This window comes from Mytilus californianus, unplaced genomic scaffold, assembly GCF_021869535.1.
Source record: "Mytilus californianus isolate M0D057914Y unplaced genomic scaffold, xbMytCali1.0.p SCAF_4, whole genome shotgun sequence".
In the NCBI taxonomy this organism is placed as follows: domain Eukaryota; kingdom Metazoa; phylum Mollusca; class Bivalvia; order Mytilida; family Mytilidae; genus Mytilus; species Mytilus californianus.
The window spans coordinates 37,689,055-37,703,250 of record NW_026262690.1 but is presented as its reverse complement, the minus strand read 5'-3'; the positions used below and the strand labels follow the sequence as shown (position 1 = coordinate 37,703,250).

The window sequence follows — 14,196 nt, the reverse complement described above, 5'->3', positions numbered from 1 at the left end:
GTTGATAGTTCATTGTTAATTTTCAGTATTCATTAGGTCCAATACAATAGCAAATACTCACAATCAAAACAAATCATCGATGTTTGATGATTTGAACGTACTTTTGGTGAACTTTAATTTTGCAAACATGTTCGTAATGTCATGTTGACAAGCAATGTATGTTTATTCTATCAAACTCGACGTAATGAAAACTAATATCACTAAATAAGCCTATCAGTAACAGATAAAAATTTCAATTGATGACAGACTGCAGGAATAATTACTCAATCAATATCTCAATCAAAAACCTACAAAAATCTTAGACAATTTTCATCTTCAATGACTATATCAATACATCCGATGTAAATAATTGATGAAAATTGCTACTATTGTTAATCAAGACTCGCTAGACTGTATATCCGTTCCTTGAGTGTTGACATGTGAAGCAGTTGCAAGCGGTTTACCTATTTTTGTTTTCTTTTTATTTTTGTATGTCTTTAATAAATATTGCTTTCACAACAACATAAACCATATACCTCTGTGGAAACGGTACTGCTTACATTGATACAATGTTTAAGTAATATCAAACTTACACACCTCTACCAAGGTAGAGCAAATAAACCGGTCTTTTTTTTGAATCATAACGGCTTTAAATTTAGCTCGTCTTTCGTAAATATATTGACAAAAAATCTAATAATTCTTTCATAGAAAAACATGTTTCTTAGAAGTTGGAGAAGCTTTTCCATGCTGTCCTTGTCATTTTGGACATCATGCGATTCCCAGAGTTTTTGTTTGTAACCTTAATTTTTATATTTTAAATTTGCTTAAAGGGGCATTAGCTGTCAAATTCATGTTCATCGATTTTACTCAAATTCTCATATTTGATTTATAATATACTAAAACGTTTATACAAATCACAAAAAGTCTAAAATAAACAATTAACAATGCATGGGCTCGATAATATGTATCATTTCGAGTGTATTTCAGTCCAGACGACATCTAATTTACCATCGAGATGACATCCAAAGACTGACGACGGTCATATAACATATTTGGGTGAGTCGAATCAGTCAACGAAATGGTTCAACCTTGTTTCACTTTGAATGTTGACACTCTTTTTTTCTTTACATAGTTAAACACGCATGTATTAGGCGTAAACCATCTCCAGCTAAGGGGTTAAATTGAAGGTCACATGAATACGGATTCACATAGGTTGAATTATTGACTTACAAGTCAATAAATCATCAGCAACGCTTTGTACTTATTTTTACAAATTCGAGCCAAACTGACTGAGAATAGCATTTCAAAATTCCGTTTTTATTTATACTTGTAACTAAAAGAATAATATCTATATTTTTTGTCTAAATCGTAGCTAATGCCCCTTGAATGTGATTTGAACATCGGTTAACTGTTGCCTAAATTGAGAATCGTTCACCGCTATACCTTATACGCAATGAAATGATTATTATTCTATGTCCAGTTAAATACATTTGTTTTTGTTCACCCTATTAAGTATAACATGGATCACTTTTCATGACATCGTTGTCTCAATCATCCAAACAGATGAAATTGTAGATATATTCACATTGTTGCTTTTTCTTAGCCACTTACGAGTTTACACATGTACATTGAATGTAAAAAGGATTAATTTATCTGCGAGTAATGTTATATTTCACTGTGTGTAAAGTTAGATTTAAGAAATGTTTGCAATAAAATTATTTTTTTACATTTTTGTTATATAGCCAACAGGTCTATTTCTTTTGTCTTGGTGATTAAAATAGTCATGCTTTCTTTTTAGATTTTAACAGTAGCCGTTCTGTGGTAATCGATTCCTCCAAAATGCAACAAGTTTTAACAAACAGTTCTTCAAATTTTCTCCAGATTACAGACTCAACAATGAAGAAGATCGAAAACAACAATAATCTGCGACTAGTAATTAATGCGTACAAGCATGTCGAATTCATCCGGAAACGTTTCAACAATGATCAAATTTCACACCCGAGAGGAGAAAAAAATCACCCATTTGATCAAGCATCTAAAACAATTATTGGTCAGTCTGAAAAATACTCACAAACAAAGAGATCAGGGAGGCATAAACGTTCAACAGACAACGAGGGATTTCTTGACGACCCAAACAATATTGCGATGTTTATTGTATTTCCTTGTATGGTTTTTATATACGGCGGATGTGCGGTCATATATTGTTGTTATAAGTGTAAACATTATGTTCGTGAAAATCAACCCTTCCGAAAATTAAAAGAACGAATCCAGAACAGGAATAACAAAAGGAATGCAACAGATAATGCAATGGATACAATGGAAAGTCAAACATCAAACTCGTCAGAAGCTCAAGCAACTACTGTTGCACAAACACATAAGCAGGAACCCAAAATTAGAGTGTTTCAAAAAGATGAAAGTAAATCAGTGAAAGAACATAGTAGTTTGAATGCACAGAGTAGCATAGATTCAAAAGTAACCTTTGTTGACGTCGAATATGAAGATGAAATTCATTCTGCGATGTCAACACCACTACCTCATCGTGATGAAACTGTTGAAAATGCCGAAACAACTCCTACGTCGGAATCACATGTAGCTACAGATACTAGCACATATTCATACCCATCACTTTGTACTGTGTCGACAAGAGTTAGCACCGTTAACGAAAGAGAAACGCCTATACCGATATCTCTATCGTCGCGAAACGAGTCAATTGACAATAAACAAATTGTGTATACGTCATCAGAATCCGGTCATTCAGTTTATACGTCTTTTCCCAAAGTTTGCTTGGTAGATATGGCCTGTCAAACTGATGATACAAGTCCAACAGAAAATAAATCAAGAAATATCTTAGTTAAATCCAAATTTGGTAGAAATTTAAACAAAAAGAAACAAAATATTCGGAAAAAATCATCTAGACCAGGACAGATTCATTATGTTGAAAGATATGTATCGTTGAATCCGTACAGAGACCAAGTTGAAGCCGATACTGTTTTTCTCTCTAGAAATCACAACAAAAAGAAAAATTTATATGACGCAATTGAAGACGCTGTAAGACAAGAAAACAAGGGAGAAAATAGGAAATACAGCATAACCTCAATTGAATAGCACGAAACATTGATGTTTTATCCTTCAATTGATATGATTGACGTTAGGACTTGACATCCATCTTTTCATGTTATAATCTGGTGTGCCATAACATAAGGTAGTCATGTTTTCGCATCTTGATTTCCAAAGAACGAGGAAGTTAAGTGGTTTCTATAAATATATTTGACAAAACGTGTCTGATTACGTATAAACATTCGCGAATTATATGTACTTTTCCCATCGAGTTTGATTAATGCACAACGAACAAGTAAAGATTACTTATCATAAGAATGACATTTTCGTCATTATTTTGTTTATCTTTGGTATATCCAGGTCATTCTTCAATGTAATTAACTCAAATATGCTTTAGATTTTGCAGCCTGGAAAACTGTTATCTTTGCCAATATCGAGACAAATGTGATACAGTAATCAGACATTGACACTTTTATCAAATTCCAATTGGCAGTATGTGACATTCCTACAAGTTGCAAAGTGAAATCTATTAAACAGAACAAGTAGGAATGATTTGTGGTTCTTTTTGGATGAGGTGTGAATTTACAACTTTTTGGATTTTTTTTTCCCAATGAAATTTAAAATTAGTAATTCATGTCTTTCTATTTTCCGTGTTTATTTTTTAAATACAGGGGTTTGTTTGTACCTCTAGCTTTTTTTCTGTTTTTGGAGTTGCAACCTACATCAGAAGTACTTTAATTCATATTCTTTTGTGATGTTTGTTTTGATTTGTCCTGTTTTGATAAATAAGCGTTAATATGTATCGAATTCTTACATTTCCAATGTTATAGCCAGAGAAATCAATCCATTTTAATCAATTATTTTGACGTTTCATGGTATCTAATCTGTCAAATATTTACTTTAATTGCTTAACAGCAATATATAAAAATATGTTAACACTTGATAATTTGTTTCACATAATGGGATGCTTTAGATGTATTATTGGACTTCAATAATTGATGTTTGAGAATTTACTGGATTTATTAATTTAGAATTATCATCCTGTTATCAATAAGCTTGATGTTGACATTTCCTACTCAAGTCTAACAAATGTTTGACTTTTTATTTATATAAGTGTAACTGATAAAAATGATTAAATTATAAAAGGAGAAAAAAATTCCAATAATGCTAATATATCTATACTTTAAAAGTAGAGTACTGTCTTTTCCATTGATTTAAATATCTTTTATATTAGCGGTATACTACTGTTGCCTTTTTTTTTTATCTATATCTGTAGTTGACATTTTTTGCAGTTTGGTGATGCACGTACTAGTATACGAGTATAATTATACCCACTTTACACCATTCTAAGAAACTAATGCATGTGGATGAAATATTCTGACTTCATTTTGAGAGAAACATTGAATACTAAGTAAACAAAATATGAAGAAATTACACCAATATTTGAATAATTGGATGTATCATAAAGATTTCAGCGCTTTTCACATATCATGTTTGTCTGATATAAATAAAGGCAACAGTAGTATACCGCTGTTAAATAGTCATAATTCGATTACGCAAAAACAAATCCGGGTAACAAACTAAAACCGAGGGAAACACATCAACTATAAGAGGAAAACAACGGAACAACAGAAACACTGAACTACAACAAAAGCAAACGCCAACATACATAGAAACGGACTGTGTGATAACAATTGCCTTATTCCTGATTTGGTACTGGACATTTTAAGAAAAAACTGGTGGGTTGAACCTGGTTTTATGGATAGCCAAACCTCCCGCTTATATGGCAATGTTAGGAATACAGCTAAAATGACAACACTACGTGACAGGAATACAGTACAGAGAAATACATAAATAAAAAATATAATAGTACATTACAACATGTAAAATGCAGAATAACCGTGTGAGCTTGGTACCAAAGTTTGGAAAGTCAAATAAAGGAAAAAGAAAAATATTCAGATGAACTCGTTCAAAAACTGTAGATTAATTAATTTATTTTCGTGGGTGCTTATTTTCGTCGATCGAGGAACAATTGTATTTTCGTTGATACTTTATATCGTTTTTATCAAATTTTGCTGACATCCTATAGGAAAATTATTATCTTAATTCGTGGTTTATCAATACCTACGAAATCACTTTAAACCGGTACCCCAGTAAAGAAAATGACTCTCTAAAAGAAACCTGATTTATGTAAAGCAATATATTTTGTTTCGATGTGAGCTATACACGAGAGTACGAAAACATTGTTACTTTCTTACATCATGAGGTTAAAGGGTCAAGGTGATTGATTTTTTAAAAGCACAAATGCCAACAATTTATAAGATTTCAAAATCAATTTGATGCACAATAAACGAATGAAATTAAAGTTAAATTAACTTTCCTGAGTAAAAACTATGCAAATGCATCTCCTACTATATAATAACATTTTTAATTTAAATTTTGTTTGTTTTCGATAAAATGTTAATGATTTTTTTTCTAATTTCAGATTGTCTCATAAATTATTCCTATTTAGTTTGATACGTTTATGCCTCCGGGATGACTATTCAATTGATTTATGGCATCTGCATTATTAACTCCACTTCCGAAATTCCTGAAAAAAAATCTATTTCAATTAGTCCTTCACGACCAGTATCTGTATTACGTACATTTGAACTCTTCAACGTTTATTTATTTTGGCTTATCTGATCTAAGGACTTACATAAGTACTGTAACTCCACGATGCCCGTCGTCTATAACCAATGTGAATTAAATTTTTTTTTGTTATCTAAGGCTTGTACCCCCCTTATTTCAGTTATTATTATGCACAAGCAGAAAAACAAAAACGGATATATTTTTTCAGGTATTATACGTAAAATGTTGATATCGAAATTAGATATTTTTTTTTCAAGATTTCACAATAATTACCTTGAGATATGATTTCGATGGTATTACAGGAGATATAAGCATCGACACGATCTTGATGGTTCTGGTATTTCAGGAGATCTAAACAAAATTTGGCAAAAATCCAGAAGTCCTTCGACTTATATTGAACAAGGGACGCACACATCTGCTATAAAATCTTAAAAATTCGTTCAAAACTTAAGAAATGTATCTTATTGCATACCGTTCACGGAAAGTCATGTAATTTTTATAATATTCAATATGCAATATGTATATATATATATATATATAAGTCTAAAGATTTGCACAACGATACTAATATAAGATGGTTATATACGAAGATGATGTTATAAAATCGTGTTGGCAAATATTTCGGCTTAACAAATAGCCTTCGTCAGTGTCAATGATTTTACAATACTAATTCTTTGTGTAAAATAGCTCAATAATACAGGTAAGTTTTGGTACATTCTTACATACTACTGCATTTTGACAATTTGGGATGTAAATATACGCAGGCACGTCTATAGAGTATTGAGTTTTGTTTTATTTGATGAGGTTAAAGATTTTAGATAAAAAATCAATAGACCAAAACTTACCTGTATTATTAAGCTATTTTACACAAACAATTAGTATTGTAAAAATGAGTGACACTGACGAAGGCTATTTGTTAAGCTGAAATATTTGTGAACACGATTTTATAATATCATCTTCGTATATTACCATCTTATATTAGTACCGTTGTGTAAATCTTTAGACTTATATAATGTTTTCATTATCTGCGCAGCATCGTCTATTCTAGACGATCCGGTACATATTAAATTTGCTGGTTGATCCTTTCTATAGACTTCTATATATACTTTTTCACTTTTTTGGTCTTTTGGAAAATGTTGTTTGTGCTGTTTTTAGACCCCTCTAACAAGAATTTGTTTTGCATGCACACGTATAAAAATTGCGGTTTTTATCCAACGCAATCATAGGTTTGAACGTTGTTTTCAATTTAGACTTGTATATATTTATATATATATAAATTGCCTTACAATGTAATTTTAGCAATCTGATAAGTAGTAAATATTAAAATGCTAAAAATATTTACAATGCGATAAATATAAACACAATATTTCGCTAGACAAACTAGATGAAACAGGATGCACAAAAGAAATTTTTGCAACTCGTTGTACATTGAATTTTGCTGCCTAATGGATAAATTTTTAATTTGGCTGACGTTCAAGATTATCTATTTCAGTACGAAATTTGTTGTTGAATTATGGTAAGTTTGCAACGTCCATTGGCCAATATTTCAGATATATTAAGGACGGTGCTACATAATAAATTATTCCTTATCTTTCCTGTATCTTTTTTCATCTTTTTCATTTAGACCATCAGGTTCTAAAGTATGGAGCTGGTGGGTCCAGAAGTTTTCTCTTCTCCTTCTTGCCGTCGTGTCCCACTCAGTGTTCACTTCTGTAATTTGAAAAGTAACGTTATCAAAAGGATGTTACTTTGAACGAAGATGTCTTGTGAGGGGATAGTTTTTGTTGGTTTTGTACCATGATCGATGGTTATTTAGCCGAATATTAAATTTGTCAGCTATTTTACAAAACAAAGTTGATTCCAACTGTAAAACTGAAAAGTCAATTTATGTATTAACATGTAACACCTGTGACATTCAGTACGTGGGAGAAACAATGGACAAATTTAACTTTTTGTTCCACCAGCTCCATACTTTAGAACCTGATGGTCTAAATGAAAAAGACGAGAAAAGGTACATGAAAGACAAAGATTAACTTTATTATGTGGCATCGTCCTTAATAGCTCTGAAATATTGACCAATGGACCTTGAAATTTACCTTACTTCAAGAACAGATTTTGTAAATTAAATAAATGACTTCATCCAAGTTATTTATTAAGCAGTAAAATTTAATGTACAATGAACTGCAAAATTTTCTTATCTGCATCCGATTTCACCTGGATAGATGCACGCCCGATGAAGCTAGTTTGTCTAGCGAAATATTGCGTTTATTTTTTTCGCATTGTAAATATTTTTTACCATTTGTTAGGCAATTGATATAAAACGTCTAGATATAAGTCAACGATCTTTCTTACGAGATCACTGGATCGTTATGAGAAACGATACTGTACACAATAAATGAATTATATATACGCCTTTATAAGTGTACAAAACAACACCAATATTAAAATAAAGGAAACAATAAATATAAGTATCTATAAATATTTCGGATAACAGATATCCTTCATCAGTATGATTATGATGCTTTAAAATGAATCATAACAATCCATTCTGATTTAACTAAAACAATCTTTAACGTTATACAAATTAAAAACCGAACCACGCTTGTAAAATTTTAAAATCTCAAAGTTGATGCAAGTTAAGTATTCACAACAGAGACTGCATATATATGCATCCAAAAAGATTATTAATGTGCGATATGAGCTGATACAATTCTAAAATTTGAAAAGTGACGATAGTTAATTTATTACAACAGAGACTATGTAGATATACAACCTCAATGAATAGCAGTTCGATTTGAACTGTTTTAATTCTAAAATTTCAAAGTTGAGGAAGGTTAAGTAATCACAACAGAGGCTGCGTATTTATACATCCCAAAATGAATAGCACTTTTCGATTTTAACTGGTATAATTCTTAAATTTGAAAGTTGACGAAGGTTAATATGGCAAGCCGTTCTCGTCAAAATTATGTTTATACCATTTTTTCGAAAAAAATACACACTGAGAATTAAATAAATCACACTGAGATTTAAGAACCTAAAATAACACACTGAGAAATCGAAATTACACACTGAGTTTCTAAAATTACACACTGAGATTTAAAAAAATGTAAAGCACACACTGAGAATTTAAAATTACACAATGAGATTTTAAAAAGACACACTGAGATGAAATAAATTGAAAAACACACACTGAGAATTGTTAATTACACAATAAGATTTCAAAAATACACACTGAGATTAATATGCAAATTACTAATGAATATTCATGAGATGAATAATTCAACAGATTAATATCTGGTCTCCCGAACTCTTGTAATTATAATGAAATGCGATTCCTACAACCAACATTCGTAATAAATTTCAAGACTTAACAACTTTTTTTGCTAACTCATATTCATAAGTTTGTTGCCTATAATTCAGATTATTACTAACAATTATCGGGATTTTTTGCTTAAAACATATTCCCTTTTCAAAAGTCTTTCAACTGTTTCTGATTTCGCAAGGTAATCTTTTATATTTTTGTTACGTATATATGCTATACTAGGCACTTAGGATAAAAATTCACTGCATTGTTCGTATTTTTGCAGATTGTTCCACTGTTTTCATATAATTTTAATTAAGTTTTTCACCATTTGGTTATATTTTGTAATGAGAGTAAGTGGGTATTTTTCTTGTTCTATTTGTCTTTAATAATGTAGTTTTTCTGTACGTTGTATTTTTAATGTTTTTACAAAACATTTAGCGCCAAATTGAAGGACTAACGAGTTCTGTCCCCTAGTTGTTTTAAGCTTGTAATAGATTCAGATTAAGTATGCTAATTAGATATGTGCGCATAAAAAGTGCGAACAAATCTCAATGTGAAATTTTAAATTCTCAGTGTGTAATTTCAAATTCTCAGTGTGTGTTATTCAGTTTATTTCATCTCATTGTGTAAATTTCAATTCTCATTGTGTAAATTTCAATTCTCAGTGTGTAATTTTCAATTCTCAGTGTGTGTTTTTCATTTTTTGTAATCTCAATGCGTTTTTATGAAATCTCAGTGTGTAATTTTTAATTCTCAGTTTGTGTTTTTAGGTTTTTTAATCTCAGTGTGTTTTTTTTTTTTAATCTCAGTGTGTAAATTTTTCGAAAAATGGTTTAAACATAGTTTTGACGAGAACGGCTTGCCATAGGTTAATCAATTACTTAGAGGCTAAATATTTATACAACCAAAAAGAACAGCACTGTGCGATCTGAAGTGGTATAATTCTAGAATTTCAGAGTTGATGAAGGTAAAGGATTTGCAACTGAGACTGCGTAGTTATACAACCCAAATGAATAGCACTGCGCGATTAGAACTACACCTTTTCATTGATCTCATTTGGTGCCAACGTTTTTACTTTTTAATTTTCTTATTCAAAGTCATTCCCGAGTTATTCTCTCCTCCCTAGACCAAGCAGTGTTGTGGTCTATGATGGCAATAGTTAGTCGATTGAGATCTTCCTTTGGGTGGCCAGGGGATCTCAAACATCGACTGAGAGAAAATGTCTGGCTTGCATTCATAGTCACATATAGTTCATACGTTTGTTGAATGGCTGTTTGGACTCATCAACATACTGTTTAACACATTTACATTGAAGAAGATACACAGCATTTGTAGTCTTGCAGTTATCATTGCAAAATATGGTGTGTTCCAGTGATGTGACTGTTAAAAGTCTGGGTATTCAGTATGTGCTTGCAAGTCAGACATCGTTTGTTCCAAAACCCTTGAAAGAGCCTTCTGTCAAAGAGCCCGATTAAGAGGATAAATCAGCTCTCACCAGCAAGACTTTAAGGCTTTTAGGCCTACAGAAAGCCAGTGCGGGTAGCTTGGGGAAGATATTGGATATTTTAGGATCTTATTCGAATTGTTTCTTTTTTTTGCGGATAAGATGTGATATATAGGATGGTAATTCAGCACAAACGGGACTCTTTTGTTGACCCTTTTTCTCTTAATGTTGTTAAAGTTCATCTCGGCTGATGTAAGCACGAGAGAAGCCTCTATCAATGTCTTTTCTTCTATGGCTCTGATTTATTAGGTTACTGCGAAGTTCTTGTAATCGTTTTATTGTAGTATTATAGGTTGAGCAAACCCTGAGCAAGATCTGTAAATATGATTCCATCCTTTACTTGCGTAACATTTTCAAGTAATGTGATCTTAGAGTCAGAGATTTCATAAAGGAATTTTATTAAAGACTGTTTGTCGTTGGCAAAATTGAAAGAACATATTGAGTTCGTGTTCAGTATTATAGCAGTTCATGTCAATATCGTCGATGAATCGGAACCAAGAGAGAGGTTGATAAAGAGAGGAATTAAGAACTTGATGCTCTAATTTGCTCATAAAAAATATTGCCATAAGACGGGGTCATCTTTAATCCAATTGCTGTTCCATTAACCTGGAGATAGTGTCCACCATTGAATGCGAAGTTATAGCATTTCAATACCAAAGTTAGAAGCTGGACCAAGCATTCAGTGGGTGGGTGCAAGGAGGATCTGCGAGAGTTCTAGACCTACCTACAGGCTTCAATATCATCTTAATAGGGGATGTTAGTATAGAGAGGGGTAATGTCAAGCACGACAAGGATTGTTTCAGGTGGAGAAGTTCAAGGATTCTATTTTATTAAGATAATGTGTTGTATCCTGTATGTAAGATGGTATATTTTCTATATGTGGTCTTAAATGAAAGTCAATAAATTCTGATATTTTCTCTGCAGGGTGGGCATTTGCTGAAACTATTGGTCTACCTAGATTATTGACACTGTGTATTTTGGGCAGATGATAGAAACGTCTCGGCTTTGATTTTTCAGATTTCAGATTTTAGATACTAGTATTAGAATGTGTCTTCATCTATCTGAACCTGTTCACACATGATTTTCAAGGCTGTTGTGACCTTTTTGTTAAATTTAGGAGTTGGGTCAAAGTCTTATTTCTTATAAAATCTCTCATCTGAAAGTTGACATTCTGCCTGTTGAATATAATCACATTTGTCCATGACGACAACAGCGCTGCATTTATCTGCTAGTTTTATTATTATGTCGTCAATAAAAAAGCCCAATATTGCCGGATCATGCATATATTATTTTATATTCACAAGTACTTTCATGTTTTAACAACAATCTTCTTAAGGTGAAATGCGAATAATTGTATCTATGAGACGGTAGTTCAGTATGTAACGTCATCATACAATTATAAAAGGGAGATAACGAGTATAAAACGTTCTACAGTAAAATATGAAAGGCCAATTGTAACGCTATTGAAAACCTAATTACCCTTTTTATTAAAAATCTCAATCAACATGTACAATATACAATGTACAGTATACTAAAAATATTGTATTTGTTCATTACCAATAACTTCTAATTTGCAGGAGCAAGCAATATCTTTACAGCAAAATGTTGTTTTAATTTTTTTTTTCTAATCTTAAATAGAAAAAAAAATATTTTTAACTTAATTTAATCCCATAATTTTTTTTAAAACGTGTGCCCTACAAAACATGTAACTTTAAAAGGCCAAAACCTAAAGGCTGTTACAAAAACGATACATATACGCACATACCATCACTTCTTAAACTCTAATAAATTGTCGTAACCACAATCCAGTTCTGTTTTCCTAGATTGTGACATCCCCGAATAAAACGTATCATTGAATTTTTACTCGCATATGCAACTTGACGGGTGTCACATGTTAGGCCGAAACTGATTACCCTTGCAGAGCACGGTTTTTGGTGGGGTTCGTGTTGCTCACGTTTTAGTTTTCTATTTTAGTTTTTTGTTGATTTGTTAGTCTTTTGTCCGTTTTTGCCATAGCGTTGTCAGTTGTTTTCTTAGACTTATGAGTTTCGCATGTCCCCTAGGTATCTTCCGCCTTTTTTAATTCTCCAGCTTATCCACGATTTCAGAGTTAGGTTGATGAACTTTTCTGATACCAACATATCATCATACTAATTCAAAAAAGATAAAGAATTTTTTACTACAATTAAGGCTACAAAGAGTAAGTTTTTACAATAGAGAAAAATTCGCAATGAAAAGAGAAAAACAAATCTGAAAGAGTCAACTTGCATAATTATCAATAAATATATGCATTGTCCTTTATTTGAACTAGTTCAATAGAAACATCACAGTGGATGGCAGAATCGACACGGTGACGACCTCCGATAAAACTGGTTCCCATAATATCATAACAATTTAGTATTATTGAAATTGATATTATTATTGGATGTCACATTCGTATTTTCATTGCAAGTATTTTGAAATATCTACTACCTGTGAAGATATGTTTGAGAAATTGACCAATAGTGTTTTTGTGGAACAATTATAATGAAACGTTGTAAGACTTGTAGCTAAATAAGAGTTGTTTCATCTATCCTTTTATTATGTATTCTTTAATTATAAGAAGCAATAATGCAAATAGTCAAATCTGAACTGAATTTTATCCTATTCTTAAAATGCTCGGTCAAAACACATTTTAATATAAATAAAGGGTTAATGGGTACCTCTTTTTCTTTTTGTTTTTAAAAGGTGTAAGGGGCTAACCAGTGCTGAACATATAGATACTTCACAATTGGGTACAGACAGGCTATTATATACATGTAATCGATGCTATGATATACATGTAATCGATGCCTTCGGCTGTTGTCTGCTCTTTGGTCGGGTTGTTGTCTCTCTGACATAATCCCCATTTCCATTCTCAATTTTATTTTTCTTCCAAAAAATAATCGCATGCGTTTTTGGAGACACAGCTTATCAAAATCCACTCGTTTTAACCTTCTTATGCATGTTAAAGTGGATTATGTATACCGTTATTCAAAACTCAATATATGTTTCAGTAGTGTGTGCGACGAAAATATTTTCTTTATCAAAGTATGAATGTACCCAATCAATTTCATTTTGTAATCAGTTACAATGCCTAAGTCATATGCCATCTCGTAAAGATCTAGATAAACGTAAGTGTAAAAAAGGAGAATACGAACGAAGTGGTTTGGGTAAAATATATCAACCGTTATGCCTTCGAAACTCCAGCCGTGTCAACTCAATATCGAATGTTTTCGCGGTCTATGATCGATACCAGAATATTCGTCTAGTCAGTAAGTTTACCGGTTGTATCCTATTCCCGATTGTGTCATTTTGACTGAGTGGTGATTCGTATAGCGGGACAGGGTGCATTCTATTCCCTTAATTTTTGTTTGTTACCATGCTCTGTAACTTTTTAATCGATTTATGAGATTTGAACATTTGAGCAGTTTTTGTGTAAGGGACACACCTCTGTTAATGAAGGCCGTATAGTGCGAACATGCACGGGAAAAACCTATTCACTGAGATATGCAAACGCCATAAATGGAGCAGAGGGTATATTACTGCTGAGAAAAGTGAAGTTGACAACTGGAAAGTTGAAATCATCATGTTTGTCAAATATTCTAGTTTGAAGTAGCCCATTTGCGACAATATCGAGGAAAAGATCAAAATATGAAGCAGACCTCCTATTTCAATAGTATCCTCAATCTCAAGTTCACTG

The 14,196-nt window shown here is 32.0% G+C and overlaps 2 protein-coding genes across 3 annotated transcripts in view; both read left to right on the top strand.

The window, feature by feature from the left end:
• LOC127698259 (disks large homolog 1-like) overlaps positions 1-14,196 on the top strand; it is a 428,947-nt gene that overhangs the window by 29,307 nt on the left and 385,444 nt on the right. The window lies entirely within an intron of this gene.
• LOC127698279 (uncharacterized) lies at positions 1,798-4,017 on the top strand. The gene has a single exon (XM_052201670.1). The coding sequence runs from the start codon at positions 1,819-1,821 to the stop codon at positions 3,082-3,084; it is 1,266 nt and encodes a 421-aa protein (XP_052057630.1). The 5' UTR covers positions 1,798-1,818; the 3' UTR covers positions 3,085-4,017.